This window comes from Gopherus evgoodei, chromosome 22 (genome assembly GCF_007399415.2).
Source record: "Gopherus evgoodei ecotype Sinaloan lineage chromosome 22, rGopEvg1_v1.p, whole genome shotgun sequence".
In the NCBI taxonomy this organism is placed as follows: Eukaryota; Metazoa; Chordata; order Testudines; family Testudinidae; genus Gopherus; species Gopherus evgoodei.
In genome coordinates, this window is record NC_044343.1 from 15,549,044 (window position 1) to 15,571,688 (window position 22,645).

General features: G+C 45.7%; 1 protein-coding gene across 1 annotated transcript in view; it reads left to right on the forward strand.

The window, feature by feature from the left end:
• Positions 1-12,016: 12,016 nt before the first annotated feature.
• The window catches only part of LOC115638820 (ceramide synthase 4-like), a 35,459-nt gene continuing 24,830 nt past the window's right edge, over positions 12,017-22,645 (forward strand). The window contains 3 exon segments of the mRNA XM_030540814.1: positions 12,017-12,021; positions 13,596-13,713; positions 19,642-19,760. Of these exon segments, the coding sequence (XP_030396674.1) occupies positions 12,017-12,021; positions 13,596-13,713; positions 19,642-19,760 (242 nt within the window).

Sequence of the window (22,645 nt, forward strand, 5' to 3'; positions counted from 1 at the left end):
CCACCCCTCCTGGTCTCTTCCCTTAAACATTCTTACTCACAAGACTACCCGAGTCCTCCTTCATGAGGCTTGCCACCTGGACAAAAACACATGGCCCATTGGGCAAAGGCCATTTACTTAACATATAATTTAAAGGACTATTCTTAGAGGGTTTACCCAGAGACTCATTCATCTGTTTGACACTTAAACAGAAAAGAGAATTACACAGAGAGCAGAGGGAATTACAGTCTAAGCCAGACTTTCCCACTTCTATACACTGACCGCTACAGGGGACGGGACAGAAGGATCTCAATTCAACCTCAGAACTTTCTCGCACACATGGCTTCCACTCCGAGGAATTACGAACAAGAGGTTCAGTTCTGCCCACACTCCTAACGCCCAAATGAACAGAGCAGGAAAACAACAGTAACCGGTTAAACAGAACAGAACCAGAACCAGATAGCGTTTTCTTATCCTATTAGGACTCACTTTTACTCATGCAGTTCTCAACATATAACACCAACAGTACCAAGCAAAGCAAACACAAAATAACAAGGGTAAAACAAATAGATGGTGTAAATTCTGCAGGGCTCCCCCCTTCTTAATTGCTCACCAAACTGTGACAAATTTCTGTTACCAATCTATCCCTCGTGTCAGGTGATCAGGCTGACACTACAGGATCGTTGGGGGAAGATAAAGAAAACACACCATATAACTGTATTTTAAAGCTCCATTAATAAAATAATAAAACAACAACGGAGAGTGTTGGGAATGCTCCCTCATCACTCAGGAAAACATTAATGCCCCAAGCCCCTTTCATACCCACACACGTACGTCCAAACTGGCCACTTCTGTGTATAATGTTCAGAGAAGGGGGGGAGAGGTGGACTGGAGATTACCCTGTATACAGCTTGTCCAGAATTTCTAACATGCTTCCGCTCTTTGGAGGGCTGTTCTCTTGCACCCTGGAATCTTCTGCAGCGTCTCTTTCAGAGATTCCAGTCCAGGTCGGCTGCCTGTGGCTTCTTCAGTGTCACCAAGCCACACTGGCTCCGGGGTCACAAAGGCACACTGTTGGATCTTACTGGACAGTTAAGCTTTGCAAATGTAATCTTAGTTCTGTATCTTGTATTGCCTTTGGTTCGCCTCTGTCTATATTTTTTCCTTCACAGCCAGCTGGGGCCGAAAGCAGTTTTTCTTTGTACTTAGCATAGTCTGCTTTGATTCTGGACCTTGAACGCAGAGCAATCCCCCCCTTCCATCCCTGGGCCAAGATGAATTTTAAATTAACCCGTTCCTTTCCTCAATAGACAAATGTGCTCACCCTGTATCAGGGCTTTTTGGTGATTAAACGCTCCTCTTAGATGTATGATCTTATCTAGATTGAAGTACTTCTAGTGGGCATTGTTTAGATGGATTTTCACACGTGTAAATATTCCATTTCTCTAAATACCTGCAGGTTGTTGAACTATAATGTACGTACATGTAATATGCTGGGGTACCCTTAGGGGGTGAGATGGAATGTTTAGACTGCCCCCCACCCATTTTCCACTTACACACACAGGGAGGGTGCCCTGTCCGCGCTAGCGGCTCATAAACTAAGGATTTTTCCCTACAGGGTACTCACACAGGAGAGGCTAACGAGGATGGCCACGACCCTCCTACACCTCCCTTCAGCAAAGAGCGTCGGCTAGTCTCTCGGAGATGGCGCCGCTTACTCTGATTGCATCCAGTGAGATGATCAGACTGTCAGTAGCCCACACGGAAAGGAAAGGGGAAGGGAAGATGGGTACACACACTCCTAGACCCAGGCAGCTTCCTCACCGGACGATGCCAGGCCAAGTCAGCCCACCACGGGTCGGACCTCCTAAAGATCCACTAGTTACTGGGCTTGCGTTAGAGTAGTCCTGGTCACGAGCTTTTGCTTCACAGGGTACTCTGGGCGTCTTCCGGTAACAGTCATTCACACTGGCCCCCAGTACCATTCTGCATCTGATCTTGCTTTTTAGCTACAACAGGGAGAGAGTGCACTAGGACATAGGGTCTCCCCTTTCTAGACAGGTCCCTCCTTTGTCCCTGCACTATCCCTAACCTGCTTTTGGATCCTTGCACTCTGCCAGACAGAGGGAGGAACTGGAGCTACAGTGGGGTATTTTTACAAGAGCTCTCCATACAAACAGCTTCAGAAGCTACCCATTTGCTGACAAAACAGGAGTAATTGGAGGATCGTGTTATAATTAAGTGATCCTTCCGGTGGCCACCTTTCTGGTCCTCTAGTTGATATTGAGGCCAGTCTACTATACAGAACTTTTTAGTTTGCTTTTAGTTAGTGGATCTGATCCAAGCACTTCCCAATTTGCTAGAATGCATTCTAAGGGTGTACACCGTGCCCTGCCTGTACTCTGTCCCTGCCCCATATCCTAGGGTGACACTGGGCGTCCCCAGGTCATAACAGGCAAAAATCCAGACCACTGGACTGTTCCTACCTTATCCAAGGGACCGGTTCCTCACCGTCGCCCTCAACTGCTTCTCCACTACTCGAGCGCATTGCACTGTTGTGCCCTCTGGGGTCAGTTGAACTGCGTCTCCGCCGAGGCCCCCGGTGAAGTCACCGGTGCGCGCTGGGCGTCGGTCATCGCCGCAATCCGTCGACTACCAGAAGGGATCCAGGCAAGGCTAATTTTAGCCTCAACGCCCCACGTTGGGCGCCAAGAACTGTTGCCAGCAGATAACTGCCTGAGGCCAAGCAACAGCGGGGGGGTCCGTCGCCTGGTGTGCCGTGCCAATAAACACACCAGGGTGGAGAAGCAAACCAAGTTTATTTGAGATCTCAAAGCGGTGCAGGGAGATTGACTCAGATCAAGCACACCTAAAACAAGCAGTCTGTTCCTTTATATCCATGAGAACTTTTCTCACTGACTAGCAATCCCCCGTTTCCCCTCCCTCCTCCTCCTTCCTCCCCCTGTAGCAATTACGTAAACGCAGGTGCATTAAGTAATCTTGGCCGCGGCAGCTCGTTAGTAAGTTTTCCTTCTGCAAGTTATCTTGTCCTTCTGCTAAAGGTGCACAGGCCTCATTATTTCTGCTTTAGACCAGTTAGAACTGTTGCAACTGATAACGGCTGTTACACCTGGCCTTTTAGGTCGATTAAAGTTCAAACATGGAGGGACTCTTGTCTGCTGAGGCCTAAAACCAGGAAGGCTCCATACTCTTGTGGCCTTCCACCCTCCCGAGTTACATAGGGTTATGCTTAGTGACACCAACAACTCCCTCCTTTGAGAATACTCAACAAACTTTTGGCTGAGTGTTCTCACATTTAAAGGATAACATGTGATTAAGCTCTAGGGAGCTGGAGTGCTTTACAGCAAGCAAGCAAGAAAAGAGTAACAATACACAACACCACACCAGTGAGCAGGAGGTGAACAATGCCTTCCCCTAGTTCTCCCAGGTTGAGTAACCAGCCCCAGAGGGAATCAGAAAGAGTAGGTTTCCTTTCCTGGGCCTTAAACTGTTCAAAAGCCTGTTTGGCTGACAGGATGTGCTTGTTAATATCCTGTGCGCTTTCTGGGACATAAGTACAGCATTCATCCCCTATAAGGGCGCACACCCAGCCCTGGGAAGCCACACTTCCACCCAGGAAGTGTCCAAGTATGTCTCCATGATCACGGATCAGATGGTATTCCTGATGCGTCTGTAAGGGCAGTGGGCCAAGTCTGGTACTCAAGATCACTCCAAATGGCCATCAGCTGGTCATTTAGGAAATCGTGAATTCCTAAACATACTAGATCCCACTGCAATGCCTTCCCAGCCTCAGTTATATTTAATACCATCTTTTCTTGGTGTAGTACTATAATACACCTGTTATTTAACTATTCTCAGGTACTGTCAAAAGGCATTTCCATTAATAGCATACATTATTAGTCACTGGAATGGTTTCAATACCGGTAAAATTTCTAGTAGCAGAACAAACTCTTTGGGTACTTGTTATTTAAAATCCAATTAGAGAGATATATATATGCTGAAGGATTTATCCAAAACACAGGGCACAGCCTGTAGAATAAACCCCAAAATCCAATTAATACCACATTCCCAAACATGGGTCCCACAAATGTCCTCCCATCAGTGTATAATTCTTTGTTTCTTCACCAGGGTCAGTTCTTAATGTCCTTTCTAGTCAGGAATTCCTGGACTTTGGCAATTTCAGTGGAGCGAGTGTTCCTTCTTCTTTCCCAAAACAGTCGTGGTGCAGCATCCTTGTACTTTTTCCCTACTGTCCAGAAGGCACAGTGGAGCTAGAAGGTGAAATAGGCTAATCATCAGTAGGAGAATTCTCCCGAGGTGGTGGGGTCTTTTTGCAGTGAGAATCTTGGGTCCAAGCAGTCAGTCTTTGGCACTTCACAGCGGTGTTGGTAGGTAGCAGGACTTAATAAGGGCCTTTCCAGCATGGAGCCAAGGCAGTCTTTTGTCGGTGGACCTTTACATCAATCTCGTCTCCTGGTTCCAAGGAGTGGCAGGGCTGCTAGGGTCTTTGGGTAGCCCTTCTTTACCTGTGAGAAAAGAAACTTAACACATTTCATTAGTGCCTGGCAATGTTTTTCAGATCTCATAGCTGTGTGGGCAAATTCAAGCCCTCCTTTTCCTAGTTGTTAGCCAAGTCTTAACTGTGAGCAGTGTCCTTGAATGGAGTCAGTATCTTATCTATAGCCTGAGCTTGCTAGCTAATTTTTTTTTTCCCGTTAACTCATTCTGTGCTTTGTTCTTCTTCCTTTCTTGTCTTCTTTTAACCTACAAAGGAAACTTCCACTTTTTACTTATACACCTTTTTCCCAACAATGAAGACATAAACATTGTCATTATACAGTAATTAGTCTTATTATTTAATATATGCCACACACACCCTTTTACTAAAATAACCTTATTACAGAGCTTTGGAGCAACAAGCCAGGACAAGCACACCCACTTTGAGGAGTTAACTCAATACAACCTCTAGTCCAATAGCCTTCCACCATCTCCAGCCCTCTGGCTAGAAATCTGAGGTAGCCAGAAAGATCCCATGTACAATATGGGGAGTGGGTTAACTTTTCATGTCTTTGCTTTCAAAGACTGTTGGTATGCAAATTTTAACAACAATTTTTGCAATTAACAGTTTGGCCAATGAAATTTCTTTTTCTTGAGGAAATGCATTAGACTTTAGTATATCACATTCTCCTGATTTATCCAAACACTTTGTATTCCAAGTTGAACAAAACAAATATCTGCATTTTAATTTAACTTTTTGTTTAATTTTAAACTAGACTATTTTATAAAAATATTAAACACAAAAATTCTGGCCACAAGACAAACACCACAAGACAGAACATAGAACACAAAACATAATTTCTATTGTGCCAGTAAATACATGGTATGTTGAATGCTGTTCAGCTGGCATCAGTTTTCTCTGATTATCTGAAAGACAAAAAAGAGAGGTCTACCCACCCCTTCTGGGCAGACAATCATCGCTTGAAATATACAAATACTCTTGTTGGCTTCAGGCAAAACAGAGGAATTACCCCATAGTTTCTTGTATTTGTTTCATAGGCAGCCCAGGTTTTCAATTACATAACACTGTATACATTCTTCAGCTAATTCAGCTAAATTGTTCATAGCCAAACCAAATGATTGCAATCCAATAACTTCTTTGCCTGAATTTATTTACAAACATTTCACAGACACCAAAAACATTTTTTCTTTAGCATTTTTACAAAGTTCAACTGCCGTTTTCTCCAGCAACTACAGAGTTAACTTCTCACTCTCCCTTAAATCACTTGCTTGTCTCCCAACAGCCACTTTTATCAACTTAAATCACCATTCCAAGTAAGTCCTAGGTATTTGAAATCTCCATGCTTACACTTACTGACTCCTTCCTTCCACTACACCCTTAAAGTTTTCCAACCTGCTTTCCAATCTCTCTCTCTCTCTCTCTGTTGCCTGCCTGCCTGGGCCCGATCCTGCTTTTCTTGCTGAACCGTCCCTTCCATGGGCACCAACTTGTTCCACTACCAGTTTAGTTAGGAGGGTGGGCTTCTCAACTAGCCCCCACCCCTCCTGGTCTCTTCCCTTAAACATTCTTACTCACAAGACTACCCGAGTCCTCCTTCATGAGGCTTGCCACCTGGACAAAAACACATGGCCCATTGGGCAAAGGCCATTTACTTAACATATAATTTAAAGGACTATTCTTAGAGGGTTTACCCAGAGACTCATTTATCTGTTTGACACTTAAACAGAAAAGAGAATTACACAGAGAGCAGAGGGAATTACAGTCTAAGCCAGACTTTCCCACTTCTATACACTGACCGCTACAGGGGACGGGACAGAAGGATCTCAATTCCACCTCAGAGCTTCCTCGCATGCATGGCTTCCACTCCGAGGAATTACGAACAAGAGGTTCAGTTCTGCCCACACTCCTAACGCCCAAATGAACAGAGCAGGAAAACAACAGTAACCGGTTAAACAGAACAGAACCAGAACCAGATAGCGTTTTCTTATCCTATTAGGACTCACTTTTACTCATGCAGTTCTCAACATATAACACCAACAGTACCAAGCAAAGCAAACACAAAATAACAAGGGTAAAACAAATAGATGGTGTAAATTCTGCAGAGCTCCCCCCTTCTTAATTGCTCACCAAACTGTGACAAATTTCTGTTACCAATCTATCCCTCGTGTCAGGTGATCAGGCTGACACTACAGGATCGTTGGGGGAAGATAAAGAAAACACACCATATAACTGTATTTTAAAGCTCCATTAATAAAATAATAAAACAACAACGGAGAGTGTTGGGAATGCTCCCTCATCACTCAGGAAAACATTAATGCCCCAAGCCCCTTTCATACCCACACACGTACGTCCAAACTGGCCACTTCTGTGTATAATGTTCAGAGAAGGGGGGGAGAGGTGGACTGGAGATTACCCTGTATACAGCTTGTCCAGAATTTCTAACATGCTTCCGCTCTTTGGAGGGCTGTTCTCTTGCACCCTGGAATCTTCTGCAGCGTCTCTTTCAGAGATTCCAGTCCAGGTCGGCTGCCTGTGGCTTCTTCAGTGTCACCAAGCCACACTGGCTCCGGGGTCACAAAGGCACACTGTTGGATCTTACTGGACAGTTAAGCTTTGCAAATGTAATCTTAGTTCTGTATCTTGTATTGCCTTTGGTTCGCCTCTGTCTATATTTTTTCCTTCACAGCCAGCTGGGGCCGAAAGCAGTTTTTCTTTGTACTTAGCATAGTCTGCTTTGATTCTGGACCTTGAACGCAGAGCAATCCCCCCCTTCCATCCCTGGGCCAAGATGAATTTTAAATTAACCCGTTCCTTTCCTCAATAGACAAATGTGCTCACCCTGTATCAGGGCTTTTTGGTGATTAAACGCTCCTCTTAGATGTATGATCTTATCTAGATTGAAGTACTTCTAGTGGGCATTGTTTAGATGGATTTTCACACGTGTAAATATTCCATTTCTCTAAATACCTGCAGGTTGTTGAACTATAATGTACGTACATGTAATATGCTGGGGTACCCTTAGGGGGTGAGATGGAATGTTTAGACTGCCCCCCACCCATTTTCCACTTACACACACAGGGAGGGTGCCCTGTCCGCGCTAGCGGCTCATAAACTAAGGATTTTTCCCTACAGGGTACTCACACAGGAGAGGCTAACGAGGATGGCCACGACCCTCCTACACCTCCCTTCAGCAAAGAGCGTCGGCTAGTCTCTCGGAGATGGCGCCGCTTACTCTGATTGCATCCAGTGAGATGATCAGACTGTCAGTAGCCCACACGGAAAGGAAAGGGGAAGGGAAGATGGGTACACACACTCCTAGACCCAGGCAGCTTCCTCACCGGACGATGCCAGGCCAAGTCAGCCCACCACGGGTCGGACCTCCTAAAGATCCACTAGTTACTGGGCTTGCGTTAGAGTAGTCCTGGTCACGAGCTTTTGCTTCACAGGGTACTCTGGGCGTCTTCCGGTAACAGTCATTCACACTGGCCCCCAGTACCATTCTGCATCTGATCTTGCTTTTTAGCTACAACAGGGAGAGAGTGCACTAGGACATAGGGTCTCCCCTTTCTAGACAGGTCCCTCCTTTGTCCCTGCACTATCCCTAACCTGCTTTTGGATCCTTGCACTCTGCCAGACAGAGGGAGGAACTGGAGCTACAGTGGGGTATTTTTACAAGAGCTCTCCATACAAACAGCTTCAGAAGCTACCCATTTGCTGACAAAACAGGAGTAATTGGAGGATCGTGTTATAATTAAGTGATCCTTCCGGTGGCCACCTTTCTGGTCCTCTAGTTGATATTGAGGCCAGTCTACTATACAGAACTTTTTAGTTTGCTTTTAGTTAGTGGATGTGATCCAAGCACTTCCCAATTTGCTAGAATGCATTCTAAGGGTGTACACCGTGCCCTGCCTGTACTCTGTCCCTGCCCCATATCCTAGGGTGACACTGGGCGTCCCCAGGTCATAACAGGCAAAAATCCAGACCACTGGACTGTTCCTACCTTATCCAAGGGACCGGTTCCTCACCGTCGCCCTCAACTGCTTCTCCACTACTCGAGCGCATTGCACTGTTGTGCCCTCTGGGGTCAGTTGAACTGCGTCTCCGCCGAGGCCCCCGGTGAAGTCACCGGTGCGCGCTGGGCGTCGGTCATCACCGCAATCCGTCGACTACCAGAAGGGATCCAGGCAAGGCTAATTTTAGCCTCAACGCCCCACGTTGGGCGCCAAGAACTGTTGCCAGCAGATAACTGCCTGAGGCCAAGCAACAGCGGGGGGGTCCGTCGCCTGGTGTGCCGTGCCAATAAACACACCAGGGTGGAGAAGCAAACCAAGTTTATTTGAGATCTCAAAGCGGTGCAGGGAGATTGACTCAGATCAAGCACACCTAAAACAAGCAGTCTGTTCCTTTATATCCATGAGAACTTTTCTCACTGACTAGCAATCCCCCGTTTCCCCTCCCTCCTCCTCCTTCCTCCCCCTGTAGCAATTACGTAAACGCAGGTGCATTAAGTAATCTTGGCCGCGGCAGCTCGTTAGTAAGTTTTCCTTCTGCAAGTTATCTTGTCCTTCTGCTAAAGGTGCACAGGCCTCATTATTTCTGCTTTAGACCAGTTAGAACTGTTGCAACTGATAACGGCTGTTACACCTGGCCTTTTAGGTCGATTAAAGTTCAAACATGGAGGGACTCTTGTCTGCTGAGGCCTAAAACCAGGAAGGCTCCATACTCTTGTGGCCTTCCACCCTCCCGAGTTACGTAGGGTTATGCTTAGTGACACCAACAGATGGATATAAACTGTTCAGGAAGGACAAGCAGGGCAGAAAAGATAGGGGAGTTGCACTGAATGTAATAGAGCAGTATGACTGCTCAGAGCTCCGGTATAAAACTGCAGAAAAACCTGAGAATCTCTGGATTAAGTTTAGAAGTGTGAGCAACAAAGATGATGTCGTGGTGGGAGTCTGCTACAGACCACCAGACCCGGGGGATGAGGTGGACGAGGCTTTCTTCTGGCAACTAGCAGAAGTTACTAGACTGCAGATGCTGATTCTCATGGGAGACTTTAATCACCCTGATATCTGCTGGGAGAGCAATACAGCAGTGCACAGGGAATCCAGGAAGTTTTTGGAAAGTGTAGGGGACAATTTCCTGGTGCAGGTGCTGGAGGAATCATCTAGGGGCAGAGCTCTTCTAGACCTGCTGCTCACAAACCCGGAAGAATTAGTAGGGGAAGCAAAAGTGGATGGGAACCCGGGAGGCAGTGACCATGAGATGGTTGAGTTCAGGATCCTGACAGAAGGAAGAAAGGAGAGCAGCAGAATATAGACCCTGGACTTCAGAAAAGCAGACTTTGACTCCCTCAGGGAACTGATGGGCTGGATCCCCTGGGAGAATAACATGAGGGGGGAAAGAGTCCAGGAGAGCTGGCTGTATTTTAAAGAATCCTTATTGAGGTTGCAGGAAAAAAACATCCTGATGTATAGAAAGAATAGTAAATATGGCAGGCAACCAGCTTGGCTTAACAGTGAAATCCTTGCTGATCTTAAATGCAAAAAGAAGCTTACAAGAAGTGGAAGACTGGACAAATGACCAGGGAGGAGTATAAAAATATTGCTCAGGCATGCAGGAGTGAAATCAGGAAGGCCAAATCACACTAGGAATTGCAGCTAGCAAGAGATGTTAAAAGTAACAGGAAGGGTTTCTACAGATATGCTAGCAACAAGAAGAAAGTCAAGGAAAGTGTGGGCCCCTTACTGAATGAGGGAGGCAAACTAGTGACAGAGGATGTGGTAAAAGCTAATGTACTCAATGCTTTTTTTGCCTCTGTCTTCACAAACAAGGTCAGCTGCAATGGGTAGCACAGCATGGGGAGAAGGTCACCGGCCCTCTGTGGAGAAAGAAGTGGTTAGGAACTATTTAGAAAAACCAGATAAGCACAAGTCCATGGGGCCACATGTGCTGCATCTGAGCGTGTTAAAGGAGTTGGTGGATGTGATTGCAGAGCCCTTGGCCATTATCTTTGAAAACTCCTGGCGATTGGGGGAGGTCCCGAATGACTGGAAAAAGGCTAATGTAGTGCCCATCTTTAAAAAAGGGAAGAAGGAGGATCCGGGGAACTACAGGCCAATCAGCCTCACCTCAGTCCCTGGAAAAATCATGGAGCAGGTCCTCAAAGAATCAATTCTGAAGCACTTTGAGGAGAGGAAAGTGATCAGGAACAGTCAGCATGGATTCACCAAGGGCAAGCCATGTCTGACTAACCTAATTGCCTTCTATGATGAGATAACTGGGTCTGTGGATGAGGGGAAAGCAGTGGATGTGTTATTCCTTGACTTTAGCAAGGCTTTTGATATGATCTCCCACAGCATTCTTGCCAGCAAGTTAGCCTGGGCTGGATGAATGGACTATAAGGTGGATAGAAAGCTGGCTACATCGTCGGGTTCAACGGGTAGCAATCAACGGCTCCATGTCTAGTTGGCAGCCGGTTTCAAGCGGAGTGCCCCAAGGGTCCATCTTGGGGCCGGTTTTGTTCAATATCTTCATTCATGATCTGGAGAATGCACTCTCAGCGAGTCTGCAGATGACACTAAACTGGGAGGAGTGGTAGATATGCCAGAGGGTAGGGATCAAATACAGAAGGACCTAGACAAATTAGCGGATTGAGCCAAAAGAGAGCTGGTGAGGTTCAACAAGGACAAGTGCAGAGTCCTGCACTTAGGACAGAAGAATCCCCTTCATTGCTACAGACTAGGGACCGAATGGCTAGGAAGCAGTTCTGCAGAAAAGGACCTAGGGATTACAGTGGACGAGAAGCTGGATATGAGTCAACAGTGTGCCCTTGCTGCCAAGAAGGCTAACAGCATTTTGGGCTGTAGAAGTAGGGGCATTGCCAGCAGATAGAGGGATGTGATCGTTCCCCTCTATTCCACATTGGTGAGGCCTCATCTGGAGTAGTGTGTCCAGTTTTGGGCCCCACACTACAAGAAGGATGTGGAAAAATTGGAAAGAGTCCAGCGGAGGGCAACAAAAATGATTAGGGGGCTGGAGCACATGACTTCTGAGGAGAGGCTGAGGGAACTGGGATTGTTTAGTCTGCAGAAGAGAAGGATGGGGGGGGATTTGATAGCTGCTTTCAACTACCTGAAAGGGGGTTCCAAAGAGGATCGATCTAGACTGTTCTCAGTGGTACCAGATGACAGACAAGGAGCAATGGTCTCAAGTTGCAATGGGGCAGGTTTAGGTTGGATATTAGGAAAAACTTTTTCACTAGGAGGGTGGTGAAGCACTGGAATGGGTTCCCTAGGGAGGTGATGGAATCTCCTTCCTTAGAGGTTTTTAAGGTCAGGCTTGACAAAGCCCTGGCTGGGATGATTTAGTTGGGAATTGGTCCTGCTTTGAGCAGGGGGTTGGACTAGATGAGCTCCTGAGGTCTCTTCCAACCCTGATATTCTATGAGCCATGGCGCCACACCCTTGGGGGAAGTGGTGTTACTGTGTCATAGTAATGGGGTACTTACATCGGCCATAGACAAATTGGAGTGTAGACAGGTGCACAAATAGGTAGACACAAGGCAACTGATGTTGACCCAGCTTTGTGGTGTAGACCAGCTGACTGAGGCACTGTAGTGTCTGCTCAAGACCCAAAGCTTTTAAACTATTCTCTTTATTTGTTTAATCAAATGCTCTTATTTCTTAACCCTATTTAAGCTATTGCCTCTGTTCATACTGAAGTGCCACAATCATGCCAATTTGCAGCTGTGTTTGCAGTTCATCCATGTTTGTGAACTTGTGTTCAGTGTTACCAACTGTAATGGGGGGGGGTACTCATCTCTTGAGCACCTCCTACTGCTTTGTGCAGTACTACAGTCTTTTCCTTGCTCCTAGTGTCCTCTGTAGGTTATCGACCTTGCTTGGTAGGTTTTCAGTCGCTCAGCCCTCTGGCCAGGTCACACACTCAAAATGAACATCTTCCAGTGTAGCAGTAGTCCTGTTTTCCCTCACCAGGGTCTTTAGCCCCAACTGTAGGGCTTTTAAATTCAGCCTTTCTCTCAGAGTTCCAAACAAACCTTGTTCCCTTCTCTGGGGTTAGATTAGGCTTGTTCCCCATCCTTCTTGGGGTTTACACCACTTTCTCAGTGATCACTGGAGGAGCGCAGGCCCACCTACAATGCTGAGTTCAACTCTGGGACCCTATAAACAGCAGTCATGTACTGCTCACTTCAATTCATTGCTGTACTTCCCTGGGCCTCTTCCCACCTGGCCCCTGTATCATCACCCCTTACCTCAGGTTAAAGTTCTCCACTCCTCTCTCTCTCCCAGTTTAAACTCTGGTTATCTCTCAAGCTCATTTGGCCAGAGAGGAGCACCCTTCCTTGCCCTTCTGGTCTCAGCCAGGAACTGTCCTGCTACGGTTCTGCAGCTCCTTTTTATCTGAGCCTGCTGGGCTCCGACTGGCTGCTTCTGTGAGGCATCTATAGGCAGACCCAACTTCACTGTTCCTTTCCTGGGGCGGGGTGTAGTAGGAACACTCCAAACTTCACTATTTCATCCTGGGTTTTATGATATTTAGTCCTTTTTCTTACCACCCTAGACCCTGGGGTCACTGACACATCATAATCCCCACTTCCATGTTTTTAAAAAAGCAAGTTTCTAGCAGTGGTTATAGAGATCATGTGGTTTTAGAGAAATGCTGGCAAATGTGTGCAAAATACAGAAGAGAAATAAAAAACTTCAAATCCATATTATTAAAAATCTCATGATTTTGAAGCCAACCTTGAATTTTGATGGTCTGACTCACCATTTTTTCAATGCTTGGGGTTGGCCATACTATTTTCATCTGTATATTTAATTGAGTGCACATTCAATATTGACTGTATTATTTTGGCACTGGAGCATGTCACAGTTCTGCTCAGATGGTCATACCAGAAATGCATGTTTGTACTTGGACAGTATGTGGCATCACCAGGTGACCACAGTGTCTTTATGCCAGATCAGTGGGATTAAGTGTGCATCAGCAATACCATGACACCTACAGGACTGACTGACACCTCACTTGGCTGAAACCTGCTTGTGGTCTCTTGCAGATTCATAGCCCTACCCCTGGGCAGAAAGCTGGGGGTGAGGGACAAGGTGAGATTGAACGCTCCACCCAATCCTGTGCTGGAAACCTTCTACACTACTCACAGCAAGAAGCCAAAGGAGGTGAGTTCCTTCTTCTACCATCCTCTTAGATTCAGACCCTTGCATCCAGGCACCTTCTTATTACTAGTAAGCTACAATTTAATTGAACTGAGCTCTCATTTATGAATCCCCATAGTCACATTGTACATTGCAGGTGGCACCTGCATGTAGAACTGCTGAAAAATCCTTTTTTTTTCATAAAATTTTTCAAATGAAAATATTTACAAATTTTGAATTTTCCTTCCTCTTTCTACTCCTTTGTTTGTTCTCCCTATTTCTGCAACAAGATTAATGATCATAGAATATCAGGGTTGGAAGGGCCTCAGAGTGTCATCTAGTCCAACCCCCTACTCAGGGTAAGACCAATTCCCCGACAGATTTTTGCCCTAGATCCCTAAGTGGCCTCCTCAAGGATTAAACTCACAACCCAGGTTAATGCTCAAACCACTGAGCTATCCCTCCCCCCAACCTATGAGGCATAGGTTGTTTTGTTTTTCCACTTAATTTTGTTTTCTTTTTCTAGTCTTTAACTGCAAAATTTCTCCAATTTTGGAAAAGTTTAAGTGGCAAAAAGAAAATCTGTAACTTTTCCAGAGTTGAAGTTTTGAGAAGTTAAAGAATGGAAAAAGGGGGGGGGAAGGGAACATCATTTGTTTTATTGAATTCAGTGAGAAGTTATGATAAAATAGGGACAAAGAAAAACAAATATCTGAAACTTTAAAATCCCTTGTTTTCAAAAACTGAATGAAATGAAAATTTCCCATAGAAAATTATAATAAAATGAAATCTTCCACAAAAGTTTTGGTTTTGATGAAATCCAATTTTCAGCAGGAAAATGTTTTAGTCAAAACATTTTGGCCAGTTCTGCCTTCATGTAATGACTCATCTCACTCTGCATTTCATGCTAATTCTCTGTGAAGAATGAGTTTTTAGATTTTGCTGTTCATAGAATATCAGAGTTGGAAGGGACCTCAGGAGGTCATCTAGTCCAATCCCCCTGCTCAAAGCAAGGCCAATCCCTAACTAAATCATTCCAGCCAGGGCTTTGTCAAGCCTGACCTTAAAAACCTCTAAGGAAGGAGATTCCACCACCTCCCTAGGGAACCCATTCCACTGCTTCACCACCCTCCTAGTGAAAAAGTGTTTCCTAATATCCAACCTAAATCTCCCCCACTGCAACTTGAGACCATTACTCCTTGTTCTGTCATCTGGTACCATTGAGAACTGTCTAGATCCATCCTCTTTGGAACCCCCTTTCAGGTAGTTGAAAGCAGCTATCAAACGCCCTCCCCCCCATTCTTCTCTTCTGCAGACTAAACAATCCCAGTTCCCTCAGCCTCTCCTCAGAAGTCATGTGCTCCTGCCCCCTAATCATTTTTGTTGCCCTCCGCTGGATTCCTTCCAATTTGTCCACATCCTTCTTGTAGTGTGGGGCCCAAAACTGGACACAGTACTCCAGATGAGGCCTCACCAATGTCGAATAGAGAGAAATGATCACATCCCTCGATCTGCTGGCAATGCCCCTACTTGTACAGCCCAAAATGCTGTTAGCCTTCTTGGCAACAAGGGCACACTGTTGACTGATATCCAGTTTCTCGTCCACCGTTACCCCTAGGTCCTATTCTACAGAACTGCTTCCTAGCCATTCGGTCCCTCGTCTGTAGCAGTGCATGGGATTCTTCCGTCCTAAGTGCAGGACTCTGCACTTGTCCTTGTTGAACCTTATCAGGTTTCTTTTGGCCCAATCCTCCAATTTGTCTAGGTCCCTCTGTATCCTATCCCTACCCTCCAGCATATCTACCACTCCTCCCAGTTTACTTGCTGAGAGTGCAGTCCACACCATCCTCCAGATCATTAATGAAGATATTGAACAAATATCTGTGGCTGTACCCATTCATTACCTAGATAAGTAATGGACAGTGTGGCAGGGCCCACTTGCTCCTGCCTCTTCTCACGTCCGCAAAGGAGCTCGGACACCTTTATGCTGGCAAAGCACACAGTGCAGTTTATTTACAATGGTGGTTCCCACCACCCTTCTGCAATATACAGCCATACTGCTAGCGTCTTAGGGAGCCCTCAGCTCCTGAGGCAAATGGGGAAGAGCAATCTCTTTCTCCCTCTCTCTGTCTGCTTCCTCTTCTTAATGAGCTCTGCTCTCATGTAATTAGAGTTACAGTGACCAGACTGTGCTGCTGTTGCCCAGCACTGTATCAGAGACAGAAGTCCAGAACATTAGAAAGTGATTTCACCATGGTCTTTGTGATATACTTTGATTCCTGGGCTTCCGTAGTTAGTGAGTTATGGGCTGGTAGTTTTCTAAAGAGACATTATTAAGGGCACAAGAGCAAACTATCCTAATGCATAGGAAAGATAGGAAGTATGGTAAGAGAGCACCATGGCTTGACCAAGAGATCTTCAATGACCTAAAACTCAAAAAAAGAGTCATACTAGAAGTGGAAACTAGGTCAAATTGCAAATGTTGAGTATTTTAAAAAGCAACAAAAGAATGTAGGGACAAAATTAGAAAGGCCAAGGCAAAAAAACAAGATTAAACTAGCTAGGAACATAAAGGGTAACAAGAAAATAGTTTACAAAGCAAAAGGAGAACCAAAGACAGGGTAGGGACATTACTTAATGAGGAAGGAAAGACAATAACAGAAAACGCAGCAATGGCTGAAGTTTTAAATGCCTTTTTGGTTCAGTTTTCACCAGAAAAGTTAGCAGGGATCAGATGACTATGACGGCATAAATTGGATAGGATCTGAGGCTACAATAGGAAAAGAGGAAGTTAAGAATTAGTTAGACAAGTTAGATGTCTTCAGGTGAACAGGATCTGATGAAATACATCCTAGAATACTTAAGGAACTGGCTGAAGAGATCTCTGAGCCATTCAGAACTCCTGGAGGACAGGAGAGAGCCCAGAGGACTGGAAAAGGGCAAATATGGTACTTCTCTATAAAAAAGGGGAATAAGGACAATCCAGGGAATTATAGACCAGTCAGCTTCACTTCAGTACCCAGAAATTGGTAAGCATCTAGAAGGAAATAAGGTAATACAGTAATAGTCAACAAGGATTTGTCAAGAACAAATCATGTAAAACAAACCTAATATCCTTCTCTGACAGGGTAACAAGCCTTTGGATGGGGGGAAGCAGTAGATGTCCTATATCTCAGCTTTAGTAAGGCTTTTGATACTGTCTCACATGACCTTTTCATAATAAAACTAGAAAAATATAGCCTAGATGAATCTACTATAAGAAGGGTACACAACTGTTTGGAAAAGTATACTCGGAGAGTAGTTATCAATTGTTCACAGTCTAGCTGGAATGGCATATCGAGTAGGGTCCTGCAGGGATCTGTCCTGGGTCCAGTTCTATTCAATGTCTTCATAAGTGATTTGGATAATGGCATGGAAAGTACAAATTTTGCAGATGATACCAAGCTGGGAGGGGTTGCAAGAACTTTGGAGGACAAGATTTGAATTCCAAATGATCTTGACATACTAGAGAAATGGTCTGAAATAAATAGGATGAAATTCAATAGGGACAAATGCAAATTACTACACTTAGAAAGGAATAATCAGTTGCACAGATAAAAAGAGGGGAAATGATTGCCTGGGAATGAGTACTGCAGAGAAGGATCTGGGGTTTATTCTGGATCCCAAACTAAAAATGAGTCAACAATGCAATACTGTTGCAAAAAAAGTGAACATCTTTCTGGGATATATTGTCAGGAGTGTGGAAAGCTAGACATGAGAAGTAATTCTTCCACTCTACTCAGCACTGATGAGGCCTCAGCTGGAGTACCGTATCCAGTTTTGGGAACCACATTTCAGGAAAGATGTGGACAAATTGAAGAAAGCTTAGAGGAGAGCAACAACAATTATTAAAGGTCTAGAAAACATGACCTTCTGCAGAAAAGGACTTGGGGATTACAGTGGACGAGAAGCTGGATATGAGTCAGCAGTGTGCCCTTGTTGCCAAGAAGGCCAACAGCATAATTGGGCTGTATTAGTAGGAGCATTGCCAGCAGATCGAGCATTGCCAGCAGATCGAGCATTGCCAGCAGATCCCCTCTATTAGGTACTGGTGAGGCCACATCTGGAGTATTGCCACTCGTTTTGGACCCCCCACTACAGAAGGGATGTGGACAAATTGGAGAAAGTCCAGCAAAGGGCAAATAAAATGTTTAGGGGGCTGGGGCACATGACTTACGAGGAGAGACTGAGGGAACTTGGCTAGTTTAGTCTACAGAAGAGAAGAGTGAGGGAGGATTTGATAGCAGCCTTCAACTACCTGAATGTGGGTTCCAAAGAGGATGAGCTTGGCTGTTCTCAGAGGTGGCAGATGACAGAACAAGAAACAATGGTCTCAAGTTGCAGTTGGGGAGGTCTAGGTTGGATATTAGGAATAGGGTGACCAGACAGCAAGTGTGAAAAATCAGGATGGGGTGGGGGGTAATAAGCTTCTATATAAGAAAAAGCCTCAAATTTCAGGACTGCCCCTATAAAATCTGGTCACCCTAATTAGGAAATGCTATTTCATTAGGAGGGTGGTAAAGCACTAGAATGGGTTACCTAGGGAGGTGGTGGAATCTCCATCCTTCAAGATTTTTTTAAGGTCAGGCTTGACAAAGCCCAGGCTGGGATGAGTTAGTTGGGGATTGGTCCTGCTTTGAGCATGGGGCTGGACTAGATGACCTCCTTAGGTCTCTTCTAACCCTAATCTTCATTGATTCTATGACTGTGTGTTGAAGGGGCAGGAGGAAGGATTGTGTGTGGAAGATGCAGGATTGTGTGTTGAAGTGGGAGGGGGGATTGTGACTGGAAGGGATCGTGGAGATCTAGACTGGAATGGGTGGGGGGGATTGTGTGTGGAAGGGGGAGGATTGTGTGTGGAAGGGGCTGGAGGAGATGGTGACTGAAAGGGGCAGGGGGAGGATTGTGTGTGGAAGGGGCATGAGGGCAGGTTGTGTGTGAAAGGCAGGGGTGGCTCTATGTATTTTGCCGCCCCAAGCATGGCAGTCAGGGATCCTTTGGTGGCGTTTCTGCAGGAGGTCCACCGGTCCCGCGGATTCCGCAGCTGTTCAGCGGATGATTTGCTGGTCCCCTGCCTTTGGTGTATCCGCCACCGAATTGCCACCAAAGCCACGGGACCAGTGGACCTCCCGCAGAAATGCCGCTGAAGGCTTCCTGACTGCTGCCCTCATGGCGACTGGCACACAAACACACCCTGGCTTGCTGCCCCAGGCACATGCTTGCTGCACTGGTGCCTGGAACCACCCCTGGTGAAAGGGGGCGGATTGTGGGGGGAACGGGAAGGGGGCAGGTTGTGGGGGGGGCAGATCATCTGTGGAAGGGGCAGGATGGAGGATTGTGTGTGGAAGTGGCGGTAGGGATTGTGAGTGGAAGGGGGAGGGGCAGATTGTGTATGAAAAGGACGGGGATGATATTAGTTCTGAGGGATTTGGGAGGGGTTTTCATTTTAGTTTTAACAGTGGCTTAAATAGATTTTTATGATTGATTGGTAACATCAGTGTGGATTCCTGGAGCTTGGACAGGCTCCCACTGACCAAACTACCATAAATCAACAGGCCTCTGAGAAAATCTTCCACTCGTCCAAGTGAACGTGATCACTCCAACTGCAAACCATTGAACAGTTAGGTGCTATTGGAGCCTCTGCTCAGGAGACTCTCACCCAGGCAAGTGTAAATGCTTCCTGGAGCTAGCAGGAGGCGTGGGTGAGGCCCAAAGAGCCCTGGGCAGAACAGGACAGATAGTGTCTTTATTCCTGTGATCTGAGATTGTAGCTGTAGACTGTAAACTGACCAAGCCTTGGACTCATTCTGGCCCCTGCCCCAGGTGGGAAGAGGGATTAGTGAGGAAGGCTGGGCACTTCTGCTTTTTATGCCATCAGGGAGTATGAGTCCTGTTTGTTTGGTTGTTTTCCAGGGGGAGCTGATCTGCTTATCCAAGCAGTGTGACTTGCCCGCCAGAAAGGTGGAGACGTGGTTCCGATACCGGCGGAACCAGGACAAACCCAGCCTGACTACAAAATTCTGTTCAGTGAGGTAAGTGATGTGGCGAGAGGCCTTGGGTCACTTCAATCTTCCAGCAGGGTCTGAGCTCTGCAGTCTGTGCACAGCCTCCCAGCACCTCCAGGTCCCAGCTGGAATGTGTCCTTCCTGCTGCCCCTCTGCTTCGTCTCCCCCCTCCTGTGCTGCCTCCCTACCCTAAATCAGAGGCCTCACTTTTCCCTCCACCTTCAGCCTCTGAACTGTCTCCTCCTACCCCGACCTAAGGGCCGGCTCACAACATTTTGGCACCTGAGGCAGGGAGCTCAAATGACGCCCCCACGCTTGGGCCAAAACTTTGAAAGGTCTCAATTCTGCCTTCTTCCTGTTCTACTCCTCTCATGGTGCTGCTTTGCTACCTCCCAATAAAGGAGAACTAACAATTTAAAATGCCTTGTTCAAATATTTTAAGTAATACTTAACTTTCAAACACCTGAACAGCAAATGTAACTTTTCTTGTCTGCATAGTCAACACTGGCATTTTTATCTGTTTGAATAATAAAAGTGGTGCTTTCCATGCCTTCTTGGTTGCAAAGATTTGAACTGCTTCCTGCTGAAGGTCCACAGTCTGGGCCAGCTCATGCTCTATTGAGATGGTTGCAAGGCCGACCAGCCTCTCCTGTGTCATTGTGGAGCATAGATGTGTTTTTATTAACTTCAGCTTGGAGAAGCTGTGTTCTCCACTGGCAACAGGAATTGTTAGAAGTATGCGGAGAGCAACAAAAGCATTTGGAAAGAGGATGGTCATCTTATTTGTGCACATATATTCCAGAACAGCCTTTGGAGTTGATCCTGCTGAAATGTACTTTGAAAGGGCTTTCAGTTCATCAACTAAATCACTTGCATCAATATCATGCATGTCATCATGTGTCAACACTGTTTCTAGTGCCCTGCATTGCTGGTGTAGGTCTTCTTCAGGTATAATGAGGAGTTTGGGAATATCATACAATGTCCCAAATATACTGCGGTGTTCCTTGAGCTGCATGAAACGTTCTTCAACTGAACGTATTGCACAATATAGCACCTGGTTAAAGAATTCAACTTTGAATTGTTGTTTGGGGTCTCTTATGGGATTATCCCGTGCCTCGTAATCAAAATGTCTTCTTCAGTGACTCTTGTATTCTTGAATGGGTGGGAAAATAGCTTCAGTGTGGAGTTTCTCTGCCAACTTCTGTGCACTCTTCAGAACATTTTGAAATCCCTCATCTGACCGGTAAGACTGTAGGTACGACTTTGCTTTGTCCAGTTGTTCCATTGCTCCAGATATACCAAGGTCAACACCTTGGAGTCTCTTGCTTACAACATTTATTTCAAACAGTATGTCATGTGACAACACTAAGCCACACAGAAATGTGAAGTTATGTATGTTTCTGATGATTCCATTTCCCTCTGCCACAGTTCTCCCACAAACTGTTCCTCTCATAGCATTATCCACCATAACGGCAACTATGGCATCACCTATCATCCCAATTTGGTGTTCGATAGGCTTTATCGCCTCCACTCGACTTTCCCATCGTGTGGCACTCAGTGGTTTCAGTGTCACAGAAAATGTTCTCAGATGTTGCTTCAAAATTTGCCATCGATGAGTTGATGCAGAGAAAAATACATAGATGCTTTGAATTACGTTAAAAAATTCAGCAGCCTCACTAGAAGTTGATGCTGCATCACTGACCACCAAGTTCAGTGAAGGAGAACTGCAAGGGAGAAAAAAAGCTTGAGGGTTTAACTCTCGGATCAGTGTCTGCACGCCTCTGTTCTTTCCTCTCATGTTGGCACCATTATCTGACCTCTGACGTCAGCTATCGTAATTCCCGTATCTTCCAGCTTTTTAAGAAGCACATTTGTCATACCAGCTCCTGTAGTATCACAATGTCAATAAATTCTAGAAAATGCTCTCTGACAGTCACCATTGCTGGGACACTTTCACTAGGTTCCGTTACAAAACGCACCATTCAAGTAATTTGTTCTGTATGGCTTCTCTCAGGTGTGCAGTCCAGAGTAATATCTTGCTGACTTCAGATCTGCCACAATCTTCTGTTTAACTTTTGTTGCCAGTAACTGTATGATCTCATTTTGAATTGTTTTTCCAAGGTAGTGATGTGTGTACATTTCTTGGGTGGTGACTCTTCTTAGATGCTCCTGGAGTACAGCATTAAACTCAGCCATCAGTTCCACAATTTTAAAGACGTTTCCATTGTTTGGCACATACAGCTGATCTGAAGTGCCACGCAGTGCTAGGTTTTGGGTAGCAAGCATTCTCACAATGGCAATGAGCCTTTTCAGAACATTTTGCCAGTAAAGAGACACTGATGCAATCTTCTCTTGATGCTGATCATCTACAGTGGCCTTTAACCATAGTTTCATCTCAAGCTCTTTCCACCTATGGAATGCTCTCTGGTGATTTGCTGCCTTCTCATGGCATGCCAGATTTCTAGCCAGATTTTTCCAGTGCTTTGTTTCTCTAGAACCCAATGTGGCTTGAACGTTAGACTGGAAGAGTTTGCACCAAAAACAGTATGCAGCATTCCGGGGTTTTGAGTACATAAGCCATGGCCTCTCCACTTTGTCACCGTTGGGGATTTCACGCCAGTAATATGTTGGATGGAAACTTCTATTTTCATTGTCTTTGGGGAACATGAAGTTTTTCACTTGCTGTGGCCCATGCAGTACAAGGAAATCCCTCAGGTTACTGCTCAAGTGGGTCCACAGTCCTGGATTATCTAGACTTAAGGAACTAAACTCAGCAGCAGCTGTTTCTTGTGCCTCCCCCACACTCTTCTCTGATCTACACTTTTCTTCAGGAATGTACATGATTACATCCATTTGAGATGGAGATATGGATTCTGCAGCAGCTGCCAGGTCACCTGCACTCTGACTAACAG